Genomic DNA, 18,770 nt, shown 5'->3' on the forward strand with positions numbered 1-18,770 from the left:
TGAAAGTTAGGACGCGCGAACACGTTCGGGAGATAATAGCTGCAAGGGAGGTGACTGACTTCTCCATGCTTAAAACTCTTCCTCTGCTTTTTCGTGTATGTCATGGATCTGATCCCAGCGGTTTAAAAGTGAGGGGGATTGATAAAATCCATGGGGGTGTCAGGGGTGGCAATCCAAAACAATTACTTGCACAACGAGAATGCAGGTGGATTGTCACCCTTGACACCATGTCCCCCAAGGGGTTAAATGAACAGCTAAGTTTTGTCCCTTTTTTGTGATATTTTGGGTCTAGTCCTTTGCCGTGTTCCTCCATTGTGCTCGTCCTCCTGTTCTTGCGACCTCTGGTGTGGACTTTTCCCCACCAGTGTTTTTCTACTTTTTGGCTTGTCCTCTCCCCTGCGATTCTCCTCCATATTTTTGTTTTTATTTTGTTTTTAATTTTTGCTGTTCTTTGTTGTAGTTATCTATCCAATGGGTGTTGAGTGCCGGGTCTACGTTATGTATCGTGCTTCCATCGGCCGGACTACAGTACTTAATACTCTGCCGGTTTCCCATGGACGAAGAAGCTCTTGCCTTCCATTGCGTTATCCTGTGTTGTGGATATGTAGGGTTATTTTATATGTGTTTGTATAAATGTTTACACTTATGTTATTATGTTCACCGTGACTATTGACACAGGTTGTTCCACTTATAGGATGCATCTTTCACCTATTATGAAATAGCATGACAAACTGTTAATACATCATGCTGCTTGCACTGTATCCCTGAAAAAATGGCCTTCGGTAATATGGCCGCTGGTCGGTTGTATACTGAGATAGCCTTTTTAATATTATGTTATATATACTGTAACAGCGGCACAGTGTTGTATGTTTTCTGTGCGCTGTATTTCAATTGCACTTATTTGCGCACTTTGTTTCACTGCACGTTAGTTCTGTCTTTGTATATTTCTTCTGAAAGATGGCCACCTCCATGGTCTCCGGCAAGATGGCTACAGGCCGAGCGCACGCGCGCTCTTAACCCTGTTCCTCCTCCTCCTGTTGGGCTATCTGACAAAGCTACGCACGTATATCTATGTGACGTCAATAGGCGGACTTCCGCCTTATGCGCGCGCAGCGATGACGGCCACCGGGGCTGTGGGGGCCGGGTCTCGAGTGCGCGTGCGCCAATATGCCAGCGCTACTTCCGGTTCTCTCCCTATTTAAACTCCAAAGAACTACCAATTTACACACCCCTTTTGAAAAAGCGGACGGCGAAATGCGCGTCAGGGGGCCTGCTTGTGGTACCGGAGGGAGTCATCCTGACCTATGGGTAAGCCTGTCTGATTCGTGCTAGTGACCATTTTCACTGTTAGGTTGGCAGTCTATAACTATATACTCTGCCATGGACATTTGTATTGAGGTCCTTGAAACCATGATATGACTCTATGAGATGGCAATGTGATATGGTAATCTCTCTGACTGATCCCTGGATGTAATGTTGTTTACTGCCTCCTGGTTCCCTAGTTTTCCACCAGTTTCCTCCACACTCCACTTTTTGGCTACATGCCTGCTGTATATTTATATACTTTGATAATGTGTTAATATTGGTTTAATAAAATTTGTATGATTTTATGATCATGTCTTTTGGGATTTTGTTGCTCCGTTCTCTTGTTTTGTGTATCCCTTTCCCCACAAGCCTATCCCAAGCAGCCGCCTCTAGAACCCTGCGTTATTGAGCTATAAAGCATAGCTACCAGGAATTAAATACGGTAGCCGTATTTAGTCTCCTTGCGCAGATAAAATCCAGCAGAACCCATTGGCGCAGCTGGCATTCCATTTAGAGCTTCGGGCGGAAAGTTATGGACATCCACGGTTTCGGCCAGAAACCATGCACTCAGATATGGGAGGAGAGAGGCTGCACAGCCCAGAGGGTTGGCACAGCATGTGGGAGGGAGTAAATTTGTTTTTTCTTTCATATCCATTCTGTCTTGTATCTGGACCTGCTCCTACTAGATTGCAGGAGCTTTTACCTAGTATCATGGAACAGTCAATGCGAATAAGGCAGACAAGAATCGCAACCCATACACTTTTGTGGTATCTGGAACAGTTGCAAGAATATTTTTTACACTATTATTTTTTAAATTCACTTCGAGTTTTAGGTTAGAAACTGCAGAGTTTTGTCAATTTCTTACAGTAAATAATAACTCGTGAGTCATCGTTTATTCCAGGCAAAATTTATTAGAAGTCTATTGAAGAAAAATAACAAACCAAGGAAAAATAACACATTGTTTGCTTGTAAGAATCCATCATTAATTATCTGGAAGCCAGGTATGAAACATTTTTTTTTTTTTTAAATCAGATACAGAGTAGAAACAGTGCACTATTAAATAATACAAGGCATTAAATCAAGCATGGGAAAGCCAACCAATCCCACCCGTTCTAGAGCCACATCTCCCACGAGCCTCCGGCCACACCACCCTGCTGTACATGAGAGATGTCGTTTAGAAGGCGTGGGATGCAGAAGGATACCCATGCGTGCATTAGACACTATATTCCCCCATAGTAACGCCATCAAAAGTAGGTGTTTATAGCAAAGCTGCATGCAGTAGAACATCTGTAAAAGTCAAAGCCTTACAAATATAAAGCTTCTTTATTTCTTTAACATGAAATACTTGTACTGCAAAAAGGATGTCTATTTTATAGCATTTCTCTGTAACAAATAAATATGTACATTTAGATACCACTGGTAAAACAAGTTCATTGTTTCACAAAATCGCTCATAAAAGGCTATTATTACAGGTCTGAACTGGCTAGTGTGGCGGAGAGCAGAGAAAAGCTGGCAGCCTTATGCCGACGTGGCAACTCCCAATGGCATCACAGAGGACACGGGACAGAGGCTCTTTACAACGGGCAAAATATGTACAAAATACTACAGAAATTGTGAGTGTGTATCTAACAAAAAGCAGAAATATAGTAAACACGGTTTAATAAGGTGCTGAAAAACCTGTGCACTCAATGTCCGGTGACCCTCCTATACATTGGGGCCTAATCTTTAGTATCAAATAGCCAGAGCTAAAATTCACCTGTAAACTAGCAGTGCGAGAACTGGCCATGGACAAACTATCTCCACAACTGTTGGTGGCCACGGGCAACTTCACAGGTATATGACATGTTATGTGGCCGTGTGTTGCCTTCGTGTTTTACTTACCACATTACAAACAGTAAGTGTCCCCCCTCCGAATGTGTTCCTATCTTATTGATCCCAACACTGGCATCACCTAAATGCAAACTACAAACTATGGCTTTTAGAATTCGATATGTTAGGTAGAATTCTTACATTGCATAGCCACTCGCTGAACCAACAAGAGAGATTTCAAATGATACAACGTCCGAAAATAATCGTAATACCATTTGTAAAGAACGTACCTTCACCTACCCTGGTGGGGCCTCCACTGATCGTCAGGATCTCATCCTTCATGGTGCTATACTGTATGTTATGACTACACCATCCATTTGTTATAATGTACATCAGTGCAGATCTTTGGTAGATTGGGGTGTACCATCGAAAAATTATTCCAATATAGCGATTCCACTGCTTAATGGAGCTATCTGAGATTGTGATAGAAAACACCAACTTGGGTTTGGTGTGGCATTGCAGCTCATACCATACAGGGCCATGTAAAGGCAGATTTCTTGCATTTCTTTAAATTGTTTTTGCATTAATTTCTGATGTTTCCTTTGATATTTATATCAAATATAGACTTATGTTATTTTGTCTTTCAAAACTGAGTTTAATACTGGGAAAGTCAAGTTCATATTATGTCATTGTTGTTATAACAAAATGTGGTGTATAGAATGTTTCATTGTAAAAGTGTGTTGTGTTAATATTTGTGACTTATCTGCTTGTGGTACTGTATTCGGATATAAAATTGTGAAACTCTGGTAAAGGTGGTGATAAATATGTGCCGTGAACTCACTGATTACCCATAGCCAATGTCCAATACTGTTCCAGCATGTGAATGAGAGATGACCCCCCCGATAGCACAGAAAAGACATTGCACATTGTTCCATATTATTCTTTACAGCAGTTTGTGTGCTATATGTATTTAGTTATCCTTTGCTTCATGAACATCTACCCTGGAAAATCACTTGAATTTTATTAATTCAAATATGTTGAGAATTCTTCTTTGATTAGCTTCTTAAAGGGAGCCTGTCAGCGGATTCATGCTGCCCGAACCATGGGCAACAAATCAGGCACTGACTGCATTATTGCCACTTACTGCCGGTGTCTTAGGACTCTCACACCTGTGTATACATCGGATGAATGCCATATGATGTTTTATCGGACCAATGTTATTCTATGGGGCAGTGCTGAATAGCGTTATTTTTCTCGTGCGGATTCAGTTAACGGTGCACAAATCTTGTATGTAAAATAGCACAGTGCATCATGATGTCAGTATGGACATTGCTAAATTCTATTGTACACACAGGATGGGCACGGGGGTGAGGAAGAATAAGTGGCAGAAGAATGGGACCGAGTATATACAGCGAGTACCCACTTCTTATATAGCATCATTATCTGCTGTTCTCAAAATACAACTCTAAAGTCCGCCATACACATTAGATGGCTGTCAGCAGAATGATGCTTCAGCCGATTGTTATCTCAAACATAGGAGCGCCTGTTCGTCCCAGTGCTCCTATGAGTAAGCTGAAAATGGACATCTCTACCGGTAGTCCGAAATCAGACATGTCCGACCAACATCTTCCCATATGATCAGTCTGGCGACACCATAAACATTAGACTGTTGGCCAAACCTACCGATATTGAAGGGTTCAGCTGACATTAGTCTTATGTGTATGGGAGCCAATGTGGGATGCAGCAGGTAAGCGACACGAACACAGAATATGTCGCTAACGGGGCAGACGCCTTTAATATTCGCACAATTCAGACACATATAAAGGTCTGTCATGTACTCAGATAACATCGATGCGGTAGAAGAAAAGCAAATCGCACAACTGATCCGCCGATGACTTTTTAAAAGAAAAGATAGCAAAATGCCATTTCTTTATTCAGACGTGAGACAATCTGAGGCTTGACACAGCAGAAATAAACACCAGAATATGGTACTCGAAGAACTTATCATTGCAAGAGGTGTTTTTTTTTTTAGAACTAATATTCATGATAAGAAAGCACATACACAGATAACTGCTCATATACATAGTGTGACAACAGCCCGCCATGTTCTCCATTGCTGTATAGATGGGCTGTAGGAGAAATCCATGCATCTGCTGATGTAGTTTGCAGATAGCAAGAATATGGGCAGCAGAAATAAGGGCTAACAGTATTTGTTACCTAATGTTATTTCAGATTGCCCCATTACATTTAGGTAATATGTATTTCTGTAACTTCTCTGGAATTAGGTTTGAATTTGCTTCGATTTTTTTTATTCTATTTTCGGTTTAAAGTTTCTTTCACCAGTTAAAGGGGTATTTCCATCTCCGAGATCCTATCCCAATGGATAGTAGGTGTAGTAATAATAATAATACTAGCAAATACATCAAGTTAGAAATGTAGTATAGTTCTTCTGATTTGCTTTGTTGTTTACCAGATGTACAGGGAATTGCAGCAACTTGAGTATCCATGGTTACAACCACTAACTTCCTAATTGTCTTGTTACAAGTGGTTGAAACCATGGATACACAAGCTACTTCAATGCCCTGCACATGGGGTAAGCGACAGTGAATCAGAAGAACTACATTTCTAAATGGATATTTTTGGTAATATTATATTATTGTTACACCTACTACATATTGGGATAGGATCTTCGAGATGGGAATATCACTGTAAAGTATCAGCTCATTCAATCTGTAATAGACAGGTAATGACAAACTACAAAGAAGTATATTCTCATTAGTTTTATTCTTATCACATAGACTTGACTGTAGCAAGACCTAATGTTTCATCTGCCATTTATCTCATGGAGTGTGAAAACCGGTGTTCTTATACCAGAAAGCCATACATACTTAATGCCAGGGCCATCAGACGCCATTTCCCTCTTTATACATCAGGCTGTGTGATACATCTGTGATGGAAGTGCTATTTTCCCCCCAATCATCCATTTCTATAAACAGATATCTAGGCAGATTAACATCTTGGCCAACGTGTTCTCAGAGTGTCTTACACTGTGTTTCTGATGCACTAAAACTTCCAAAACTCCTTTTATTAGAGGCAGTGCGTCCTATGAGCCTGCAGATTTATGAGGAGTGAATTGGTGCTAGAACATCAGTAGTGATGAGACTGGGCCGGGAAGGCTCTAATACTGCTAGACAACGTTGGCAGGCTGCAGGACTACATATGGATTGGTTCAGGTCAAAAATAAAGATGCGTGCTTCCTAGCAATACATGTGACAAGTCGAGCATCCAGCACAACAAACTGCAATCACTGCCTTTTGACGTAATTTCCGGGGAAAGTTCCAAAGAACTTGGTTCTTCTAGAAGTCCCTGAAAATAGAGAGGAAAATGAGTTCAGGGTCAGTTGCTTCACTTGTATGGCGAAGTTTAACTTTTGTAAGTAAAAGCTTTGTGATATCGGAGTGTTGCAGATGAGTAAGATAGACTAAGTGTGCAGATTTACTAAAGCGGTCTTTTAGGTAATGCAAACTTAGACTTGACGGTCTTAAAATGCGCCAGATTATTCAATGTGTTTTATGATGGTTGATAAATATTGATCATCTTTAGACTGTCTAGTCTTGGCGTGTTCCATTTGTCAGTTATCTTACTTTGGTCCACAAAGTAGCACCATTGTCAAAATTTTCCTGCATAGGATCCTGATCCTGATTTTCAAGCCCATGCCCTTTATTCGCATCCTTTTCTGATAGGTCATGTCCCGTTTCCAGGACCTTCGAAAATATGGCTAGAATGCGTCTGAGAGACATAATAAACTGGCACAAAGCATGCAAGACTTTTTTTTTGCACAAATTATGTGCGATTTCTGGTGCAAGCAGCTTATTATATGTGCTCCAGGTGCATAATGTAGTAATGTACAGCACCTACAGGGTCAATCATGAAACAGAAGAGTCCACAATACGACGTTTATGATCACGTGATGCATCCAGACTTATGCTGCTTACTACTATGTCCTCAGAAAGACAAGCGATACACATCTGATGTCATTGGTGTCACCTTCTAGTCTATGTTTGCTACACTGGGTTAAAGTAATAGGATGTTTTACAGCACGGATGCACAATCTGCGGCCCTTGATGCCCTCCTCTGCAGCCCTTGATGCCCTTCTCTGCGTCCCTCAACCATCTGGTCAGAGACCTGCCTAATCATGTCTTGTGGTTGTTAACATGTATTTTCCAATTACATCAAATATCGTCAATCCTATATATTCAGGCCAAAAAAGCCCCTGGATGAAGCTTTCAATAGCGAAACGTATCGGGTGTGGTGGGTCCCTGGCCTTCTGCTCTGCTGGTACCTTTACCTGTATAATAAGTCTTTTATGTCTGTGTTTGGTATCATGCTTTATGTGATGTCCTTTTAGTCTTATATGGATATAATATTCCTATATGGATATAAGATACTACTGTAAGAGCCCATCATGACTTTTTATGATGATTATATTTGTTTATGTATGGATGGACTATCACTTATAAGTATCTTAGGATCCCCTTCACAGTGATTAAGCTCATTACTGTTTGGGCGTCTATTTGTATAACTATTTATATGGTATGACAGTATGTGTGTGTGTGTGTGTATATCTACATACAGTGGGGCAAAAAAGTATTTAGTCAGTCAGCAATAGTGCAAGTTCCACCACTTAAAAAGATGAGAGGCGTCTGTAATTTACATCATAGGTAGACCTCAACTATGGGAGACAAACTGAGAAAAAAAAATCCAGAAAATCACATTGTCTGTTTTTTTAACATTTTATTTGCATATTATGGTGGAAAATAAGTATTTGGTCAGAAACAAAATTTCATCTCAATACTTTGTAATATATCCTTTGTTGGCAATGACAGAGGTCAAACGTTTTCTGTAAGTCTTCACAAGGTTGCCACACACTGTTGTTGGTATGTTGGCCCATTCCACCATGCAGATCTCCTCTAGAGCAGTGATGTTTTTGGCTTTTCGCTTGGCAACACAGACTTTCAACTCCCTCCAAAGGTTTTCTATAGGGTTGAGATCTGGAGACTGGCTAGGCCACTCCAGGACCTTGAAATGCTTCTTACGAAGCCACTCCTTCGTTGCCCTGGCGGTGTGCTTTGGATCATTGTCATGTTGAAAGACCCAGCCACGTTTCATCTTCAATGCCCTTGCTGATGGAAGGAGGTTTGCACTCAAAATCTCACGATACATGGCCCCATTCATTCTTTCATGTACCCGGATCAGTCGTCCTGGCCCCTTTGCAGAGAAACAGCCCCAAAGCATGATGTTTCCACCACCATGCTTTACAGTAGGTATGGTGTTTGATGGATGCAAATCAGAATTCTTTTTCCTCCAAACACGACAAGTTGTGTTTATACCAAACAGTTCCAGTTTGGTTTCATCAGACCATAGGACATTCTCCCAAAACTCCTCTGGATCATCCAAATGCTCTCTAGCAAACTTCAGACGGGCCCAGACATGTACTGGCTTAAGCAGTGGGACACGTCTGGCACTGCAGGATCTGAGTCCATGGTGGCGTAGTGTGTTACTTATGGTAGGCCTTGTTACATTGGTCCCAGCTCTCTGCAGTTCATTCACTAGGTCCCCCCGCGTGGTTCTGGGATTTTTGCTCACCGTTCTTGTGTTCATTCTGACACCACGGGGTGGGATTTTGCGTGGAGCCCCAGATCGAGGGAGATTATCAGTGGTCTTGTATGTCTTCCATTTTCTAATTATTGCTCCCACTGTTGATTTCTTCACTCCAAGCTGGTTGGCTATTGCAGATTCAGTCTTCCCAGCCTGGTGCAGGGCTACAATTTTGTTTCTGGTGTCCTTTGACAGCTCTTTGGTCTTCACCATAGTGGAGTTTGGAGTCAGACTGTTTGAGGTGTGCACAGGTGTCTTTTTATACTGATAACAAGTTTAAACAGGTGCCATTACTACAGGTAATGAGTGGAGGAAAGAGGAGACTCTTAAAGAAGAAGTTACAGGTCTGTGAGAGCCAGAAATCTTGATTGTTTGTTTCTGACCAAATACTTATTTTCCACCATAATATGTAAATAAAATGATAAAAAAACAGACAATGTGATTTTCTGGATTTTTTTTTCTCAGTTTGTCTCCCATAGTTGAGGTCTACCTATGATGTAAATTACAGACGCCTCTCATCTTTTTAAGTGGTGGAACTTGCACTATTGCTGACTGACTAAATACTTTTTTGCCCCACTGTATATGTATACACATTTTATGGGGAGTCTTAAATCCTCTATAACACAAGAGTAAATGAGATGAAGTGGAGAAGCAGGAGTGCTGCTGTATTCAGTGCGGTTTATTGTAGAAGGGGAACGCTTGACTGCTTCAGCATTTCACATTAACTACAATGGAAAGAGCTGAATGAATTATCTTTTTCTTTCTGGATTGTGAAAAGGGAACTTTTATCCTCCTGATCGGCGAGAGTCCAAAGGCTTTTAGTGTAAAAAAAAAAAATAATACTTAGTAATGTAAATGATCCCAATATTGAATATATCCTTTTTTATATTTTTATTAGAGCCCGCATGCACAATGTAGTTTTACTGCAGATTTTGTTTGCATATTTTTTTGCTTTTTTTCCAAAATAATGCGAGAAAGATGTGGCAAGAGAAGACATACCTACAAACCATCCATCATCACATTTTTCCATGACATCTATCACATCACCTTCCCGTAATTCTAGCTCATCTTCATTCCGTGGGGTATAGTTGTACAAGGACTGGTATCTGCCAGTAAAGATATAACATGTTAGTCTGCCATGATGAGGATTTATACCATATGTCAATTGTCATTCTTCTGACACAAGTTATTAGTGGTCCTTATCTACAGAACCATAGGATAATGTGATACATTGCGATATTTAAAGAAGTCATTCCAGTAGTTTTTTCTTCTAAAACTGCACCCTCCATCTGATTGCCTAGGACACTGTGCACTTCTCTTGTATAGCGTGTACTTACTTTCATGTGTTTCAACTTTTTTTTTTTTCACCCTCAGCCTCCATCTTGATTTCTAGCTCTCATCATCCATTTTTAAATCCATGCACTACTATGAATCCCTTGTTAAATCAGCACATCTTTACATGACCAGCTAGAGCATGTGTCTCAAACACTTGGCCCCCAAATCAATTTATTGCTTCTAGTAGTCAGGGGCGGACTTGGCAATTTGGTAGAGGGGCAGCTATCGGCCGGGCCAGCACTGTGTCTAAGTGTGTCAGGTACACGCATGCTGTGCAAGTCTGTGTCTTCTGAATGGTGTATCTCAGCGCGCCTGGCACTGCCTTTACCAGCAGGACAGGATATCCAAGCAACAGGTAGGAGGTATGCGCTGTCTGTCTGGCTTTGTGGCCGTCAGGCAATAAATCGGGGGGCTGTGGGGGCCATATTACTGCATATAGGGAGTGGTGGGGCATCATACTGTATATAGTGTTCTGTGGGACATCAAACTTTATATACGGAAGTTGCAGAGGTAATCATATTGTATATAGGAGAGACAATATGGCCATCATACTGTATAGAGAGGGCTTTGTGGCCATCAAACTACTATAGATGAGCTGTGAGGTTATTATAATGTATATAGGAATCTGTGGCAATCATACTGTATAGATTTTAGACAGCCATCATACTGTATATAGAGGAGCTATGGAGCCACCATACTGTATATAGGGGCTGTCATGTACACTAGACATTACAAAACAGAGCGAAATTTGACCATGTAATCTCTGTCCTGGCCATCGTCCACTGTGTAGCCCCAGCCTAAATTTATCAATGCAGCCGCTTTCCAACAAGAATTTTTCTAAGTGGCCCCAGATCCCGCTGTTAGTTTGAGACGTCCGAGCCATTATAATCTCTGTCTGTGGTGGCAATTAATCTAATAGATTACACACAGTAAGGGAAGCTGAACTCCTGGATAAAAAACTGTGCGACAGGCACTGTGCCGTTATCGACATTATCTGTGAGCTTCTGCGCCTTTTTCCTGTTGAGAACTTCAGTGGTGCAGTCCATGCAATTGCATCATACAAGAACTTCTATTGAATGATATAGTGATCCCTTTCTCAGAACATAAGTCAATGTACGGTAATTCTCAGGGGTCACCATGTCATCACATTACATAACTGATTAATTGCATAGAGTGCGGGACTAGTGAAACGGTGAATTAAAAAAAAATTTGAAAGAATACTTACGGTTCCCCCATAGCCTGGATATTGTCGTGAGTGAATACAGCTCGCTGTTAGGGAAAATAACACTCATGATTATTAAAAAATATTTTAGATAGATCTTGGACAACCTAATTCTTCACCATGGCTCATTGCAGAACACAAAGACATAATGCAGACAGACTGATAATACTTGTACAGGGAACATGTCGGCTTACAAGACACTGCTAAGCACAAATTACTGCTATGCAAAGCTTTGTGTTTTACATACTTTTATTTAGGACTATATCCTTTTTACACACCAGGGCCCCAGTAATAAGCCCCAAAGACACAGCTTATAAATGTGAGGCTGTAATACACTATGTATAGTATGTAGACACCCATCCTAATTATTTACCGTGGTTTGTGTTGCGGACAAACCCATTGTAAACAGGAGCATACATTCACTTACACTGCCATGTAATTTCTATAGACAAACCCTGGTCGTACTATGGATCCTACTGAAAAGCTCAGTGCTTTTATGTAAGAAAAGCAAAGCAACATATTTTTGGCCATACATAGGACTCTGCCACTGTTTGTAATATATAGCGTCTCTAAATCTGTATGTGAAAGCATTCTGTGATCTGGTTGTTTTCTTCAGTTTTATAGCTATGCTCTTCAGGCAGGCTAGCTATGGGAAGAGCCATCCTATTCCAGTCACCTTTCATTTTATAGGGCAGTACAACAGTGTATAGTAGAGGAAAATACACAAAGTACCGTACATGATTCACAAACATGGCAGCAAAAGGAACATTGACCACGTAGCAGTTAATGAAAGTCCAGGCAAACATCTAAAGATTCACATGTACATAAACCACATGTATTATTCAAACATGTAGTCAACCATAAGCATATTAGCTTCCCCAGAGATGGTGACCCCCAATATCATGTTCCCAAGACCGTAACACAACAATTAAGCATATGTAAGCCAAGCGACATGCTACACGGAACTTTACACTACTTCATCCTTTCTGAATACTGACATGCCGCACTAGACAATGTGAAATGGGATTGCAAAAAGTGCAGGGACCTATTACACGTAGGGTTTATGGGACAGTGGAAAATATCTCATGAAAGGACAAGGCATCCTGAGTGGGGAGACCACCAGTTTAAAGATGCAAGAACATTCTGAAGGGCACCTTCATGGAAGTGAGATACATGTCCTCAAATCAGAGATGGACAACTGATGTCGCAGGGACCTCACATGGTCCTTGGGTACTCTCTCTCTCCGTAACCCTGCCTGCCCTTTCCTATGCTTACTGTAACTGTAGCTTTACTTTCATTAATCAATAGTACACACAATATTATGCAACTTTGTAATATATCTTACCAGAGAAATCGGCTTCTTTCACCTCCTGGATGGATCTTTAACGCACTACTCATGGGTAAAATCTGTAAAATCTATATTCAGTTTAGACAAATTTTCCCACTACAGAGATGGGAAATGACAGTTGGTGCTTTTAACATTCTATGGCAAAAGGAGGAGGTGGCGTTCTCCATAGAACTTTACAATCACCAACTGTCGTCTCCTAGCTAAGTAATGTAACAATCTGTATTCACTGAACACACATTTTAGTTGTGAATTTGGACTTTTGAGAATGACTGATCAGTCCTGGCAGAGAAAGAAGCCGATTCCTGTGATGAGATATATTACAAAGTTTGTTATTTTCAGGTCTACTATTGATGTATGAAAATAAAATTAAAGCAAAGGTTACGCATTAAACAATGTGTAACAAAGCCGGTTGTGTATGAAGAAATATTCCTCGGAGGGAGGGCATTGCAGTGTGGGTGATAATATGGCAGCAAGCAGACTGTGTCTTAGGGAAGTAGACTGTAGTGAGAGGAGAAAGAATAAATAGGACGGCGCCTCTTGTAATATGTTTAAACAATGTTTCACAAGAAAAAAAATGAGGGAGCTATTTCACAGGTGCTCACTTTTTGTGCTATATATACAGGCTTAATTCCCTGCAAGCATCTGTGGAATGACTGCTGTACCCGGGGTCCTTGAGTTGGTTACATTGAGTTGTACCAGATCTACGCACGAAAATGTCCCCTCTACGCCACTGACATTTTCAGTTTTATTCAGAGAACTCAGTCATGGATTTTCAAAACTTTAGGCTTTGTTCCTGCTAATTGGCCTGTCTAAACAGGCTGCCAATCACCTGAAGAACGAGCAAAATGCTCATTCATTGGGTGAAATGATTTTTAGGATTGCCTGAGAATCCACATTCTTGGCAGCACATTGTCCTAAATAAGACATTTACTGCTAAGAATAATGTGACTCTAATGGTACAGAATGATTGTGTTGACAATCATACTGTATGCATGGAAGTGTGGGCAGCCTGTGCAAACAGGCTACTGATTGATGTCAGATCAGCATGTATGTAACCAATTGGGTTGTGTAAATGCAGATTCAGGAAAATAATGCAATATATTTTGCCTCTGGAAAGTTGGGCAGCTGAGTGTGCCCGAAGGAAAGTCGGTCCTGATAGTGTGTCTCAAATCTAGGGCATTGGAATGTGCACTGAAGTAGGGCTGTAGAGTGATACACTTTTGTTAGGGCATACTCCGCTGCCCCACACTCCTCGGGGCGCACTCCGCTGCCCCACTCTCCTCGGGACGCACTCTGCTGCACTACTCTCCTCGGGACGCACTCTGCTGCCCTACTGTCCTCGGGACGCACTCTGCTGCCCTACAGTCCTCGGGACGCACTCTGCTGCCCTACAGTCCTCGGGACGCACTCTGCTGCCCTACAGTCCTCGGGACGCACTCTGCTGCCCTACAGTCCTCGGGACGCACTCTGCTGCCCTACAGTCCTCGGGACGCACTCTGCTGCCCTACAGTCCTCGGGACGCACTCTGCTACCCTACAGTCCTCGGGACGCACTCTGCTGCCCCACTGTCCTCGGGACGCACTCTGCTGCCCTACTGTCCTCGGGACGCACTCTGCTGCCCTACTGTCCTCGGGACGCACTCTGCTGCCCTACTGTCCTTGGGACGCACTCTGCTGCCCCACTCTCCTCGGGACACACTCTGCTGCCCTACTGTCCTCAGGATGCACTCTGCTGCCTCACTCTCCTGGGGACGCACTCTGCTGCCCCACTCTCTTTGGGACGCACTCTGCTGCCCCACTCTCTTTGGGATGCACTCCGCTGCCCCACTCTCCTCGGGATGCACTCTGCTAGACCCACTCTCCTGGGGACGCACTCTGCTAGCCCCACTCTCCTGGGGACGCACTCTGTTGCCCTACTGTCCTCGGGACGCACTCTGCTGCCCTACTGTCCTCGGGACGCACTCTGCTGCCTCACTCTCCTTGGGACGCACTCTGCTGCCCCACTCTCCTGGGGACGCACTCCACTGCCCCACTCTCCTCGGGATGCACTCTGCTAGACCCACTCTCCTGGGGACGCACTCTGCTAGCCCCACTCTCCTGGGGACGCACTCTGCTGCCCTACTGTTCTCGGGACGCACTCTGCTAGCCCCACTCTCCTCAGGGCGCTCTCTACTATCCATAGCAGCAAAGTTTCTCATAAGTAAGCTGGGCAGCAGAGTATGCCTCAGGAAAGTAAAACAGCAAACTTTTCCTTAGGAAAGCAGCGCATCAGAGTGTGTCACAGAAAAATAGGGCACAACCGCATGCTTCAGAGATACATGGCAGCAGATTGTACCACAGGAAGGCAAGGCAGCGGAGTGTACGTACATAGCCAAACATTTTTAAAGAACTTTTGGACATTATGCCAAATAAAAAATTATTTAAAATAATAAAACTAATGAGAGAAGAAAGGCGCTTCCCGTCAATGCCATAGCAGATTTCACATTAGTAAAATAAGAATGTAAAATACACAATCTAGAATAGGTCTGCACTTTATAGATTGACACCATTATTGCAGATTACACATGCTATGTTTAGTGTTGTAGTAAATGTGTATTCTGTTGGACCTTAACAATACTCTAAGATGGCTGGAAACATTTTTATCTATCATTGGTCAGGATAATCCATAGGACTCATATTTCTAATGAATTCTGTAGAATAATGATGTGGTCGGCAGGAGTTTCTGGAAAAACAATCTTTTTCCTTTTTTTTTTCTTTTTTTTACAGACGGAGTAGCATACAGACACACAAGCTTGAGATATTATACAGCAATGTATTATATGAAGCATCACAAACACAAAATACAATTGTACACGTATAATAATTCAATGCAATAAAGCTAGGCAGCACAATGAGTACACAATACACACATTAACACATTTATGTATATTTTGAGCTATTAAACCACACATGATGACATACATGTACAATCAAGCTCATTCACACATAGTATAACAGATCATTATACTGCAGTATTTGGGGTGATAGTGACTCTGCTAGAGATTTGTAAACTCTAAGGATAAATGCACATGTAGCATTTGTTGTGAAATACAGTACAGCTAAATAGATGAAATACTTAAAACCTCAAACATTTTCAGCATCTCAATTCTTTGGGTCAAATTCATGACAGATTTCATTTTTTGTACTGCAGCAATTCCACAACAAACGCATGAAGATATAAAACGTGCAGATTTTACCCCGATTTTTGTTGAAATCCGTCCTGTGTGTATGTGACCCAAAGAAGAGAACAATGCTACTAATGAACCGTGTCTGGCATTGCAGCTCAGTCCCATTTGCTTGAATAGTGATGATCTGCAGTACCAGACATGGACAGGTGTGGTGCTGTTCTTTACTTTTTAATCCTAGATGATCCCCTTAAAAAAAGCTTCAAAATATAAAGTTGACAAAGTGATATAAATTATTCTACCCTTTGGATGGTTTTGGGGCTTTTCACTGGTGAACTGCAGGCTTTTCTAGACATCACAGGACTACGAGGAGGCTTACCAACAACTACAAGGTCACTTTTATAAACAGTCTGCAAAACCATAGGACAGGAATCAGTTTCTCAGTTCACCAAATCCATTTTTAATCTTGATTAACCGTAACTCATGCAGAATGCCACACGTAGCTGTTAACAAGCCACCAACGTAGAAAACACAAGTAATGGAAAGGAGCAAGACTCAAAGGCGTCACAGTCAGCAGGATAAAAAATGCACACATAGAAGAATGCAAGACAGACGAGAATAACATGCATCATTAAGACGGGGTTGGGGCTGGTCAAAAATATGATGGGAAACAAGTTGTGTTATATATTCTAATTTCAGTTAGACCCAGAATGACTCTGAGTTCTGAAGTCTCTCTGCTTTCGGTAAAGAAGCTGCCCCAGAACAGCCTCGTGACGCTCTTACATTAATGCTTTCCAAGGCTAAGTATGGAAAAAATAATTTTATCCTACAATACTAGATAGTCCTGGTTAATATTTCATATAAATGATAAAATAATAAAAGATTTATGTGGCAAAAGTGCATACTTAAATATTTTTTAATATTTGAAGTTTTTGCAGGGCAAACAACTATTATGCAAAAGCTTCTGCACCGATTTTTGCTTTTTGTTTAAAGAGCTGATTACTACACTGTGTTCCAAATTATTATGCAAATGATATTTTTCTCGGATTTTCCTAAATGGTCAGTGCAAATGACAGTCAGTCTAATAAAAGTCATCACCCCTTAGATTATACATTGAATTTTATTGAAGAAACTTCCAATGATAACAGTATAATCTCCAAAATCAATAAAAACTCAAAATGCACTGTTCCAAATTATTAGGCACAGTAGAATTTCTAAACATTTGATATGTTTTAAAGAACTGAAAATGCTCATTTGTGGAATTTGCAGCATTAGGAGGTCACATTCACTGAACAAAAAAGCTATTTACCTCCAAAACATCCTAACAGGCCAAGTTACATGTTAACATAGGAGCCCTTCTTTGATATCACCTTCACAATTCTTGCAGCCATTGAACTTGTGAGTTTTTGGAGAGTTTCTGCTTGTATTTCTTTGCATGAAGTCAGAATAGCCTCCCATAGCCGCTGTTTTGACGTGAGCTGCCTCCCACCCTCATAGATCTTTTGCTTGATGATACTCCAAAGGTTCTCTGTACGGTTGAGGTCAGGTGAAGATGGTGGCCACACCCTGAGTTTATCTCCTTTTATGCCCATAGCAGCCAATGACTCAGTGGTATTCTTTTCAGCATGAGATGGTGCATTGTCATGCATAAAGATGATTTTGCTCCTGAAAGCACGTTTCTGCTTTTTAGACGATGGAAGAAAGTTGTCAGTCAGAAACTCTAAATACTTTGCAGAGGTCATTTTCACACCTTTAGGAACCTTAAAGCGTCCTACCAGCTGTTTCCCCGTGATTCTGGCCCAAAATGTGACTCCTCCACCTTCTTGCTGACGTCGCAGCCTTGTTGGGACATGGTGGCAATCCACCAACCATCCACTACTCCATCCATCTGGACCATCCAGGGTTGCTTGACACTCATCAGTAAACAAGACTATTTGGAAATTAGTGTTCATGTATGTCTGGGCCCACTTTAACCATTTCTGCTTGTGAACACTGTTTAAGGGTGGCTGAATATTAGGTTTATGCACCACAGCAAGCCTTTGAAGGATCCAACACCTTGAGGTTTGAGGGACTCCAGAGGCACCAGCAGCTTCAAATTACTGTTTGCTGCTTTGTAATGGTATTTTGACAGCTGCTCTCTTAATCCCATGAATTTGTCTGGCAGAAACCTTCCTCATTATGCCTTTATCAGCACGAACACGTCTGTGCTCAGATTCAGCCACAAATCTCTTAACAGCATGATGATCACGCTTAAGTTTTAGGGAAATATCTAATGTTTTCATCCCTTGACCAAGGCATTGCACTATTTGATGCTTTTAGGGAGCAGATATCCTTTTTCTTTCCCATGTTACTTGAAATCTGTGGCCTGCTTAATAATGTGGAACATCATTTTTAAGTAGTTTTCCTTTAATTTGAATCACCAGGAAAACTAATTATCACATGTATCCAAAGATAGAAAGAGAGCGGAAGCTTTGTGCCAATAAAAACACTGAATTTATTTATAATACATTAAAAATTCTAATAAAGTCCAATGACAATCAGTGGAGATACATAAGACTGAATATACTGTCTGCTAAGGAAAATGATAATTACTTACGGGTAATTTGATTTTCCAGAACCATGACAGCGCCGCACGTGAGAGATGGCATCCGCCCCCAGGAACAGGAAACCTGTAGCAGAGATATAAGAATGGGGCGGCCCCTCTCTCCTCAGTTTGTTTCCAGAGTATGGAAGATGACCGCTTTGTTAGTACACAGTTATGTATCATATTTACATTTGTATAATCTTTCGTTAGCTTTTGTCTACACATATATTTTGCATATATACATTTACTTATATACAATAAGTTTTCTTTTTTTTTTTGTGAATCACACAACCATCACCAAGATAGGGTGGGAATTAATGCGGCGCTGTCATGGTTCTGGAAAATC

At 41.4% G+C, this 18,770-nt stretch overlaps 1 protein-coding gene across 19 annotated transcripts in view; it reads right to left on the minus strand.

Annotated features, from left to right (window-relative positions):
• Positions 1–2,196: 2,196 nt before the first annotated feature.
• Positions 2,197–18,770, minus strand: part of SORBS2 (sorbin and SH3 domain containing 2) — a 433,609-nt gene continuing 417,035 nt past the window's right edge. For 18 of the 19 annotated variants that reach the window (XM_069744352.1, XM_069744353.1, XM_069744350.1 and 15 more), the window contains 3 exons: positions 11,333–11,376; positions 9,772–9,878; positions 2,197–6,480 (listed from right to left, as the gene is read on the minus strand). In XM_069744352.1, coding sequence (XP_069600453.1) covers positions 6,419–6,480; positions 9,772–9,878; positions 11,333–11,376 — 213 coding nt within the window. In that variant the 3' untranslated portion in view covers positions 2,197–6,418. The remainder of the gene's footprint in view (positions 6,481–9,771; positions 9,879–11,332; positions 11,377–18,770) is intronic. The other variant, XM_069744357.1, reaches the window with a different exon arrangement.

The sequence above is a fragment of the Ranitomeya imitator genome, chromosome 1, assembly GCF_032444005.1.
Source record: "Ranitomeya imitator isolate aRanImi1 chromosome 1, aRanImi1.pri, whole genome shotgun sequence".
NCBI classification, from domain to species: Eukaryota; Metazoa; Chordata; class Amphibia; order Anura; family Dendrobatidae; genus Ranitomeya; species Ranitomeya imitator.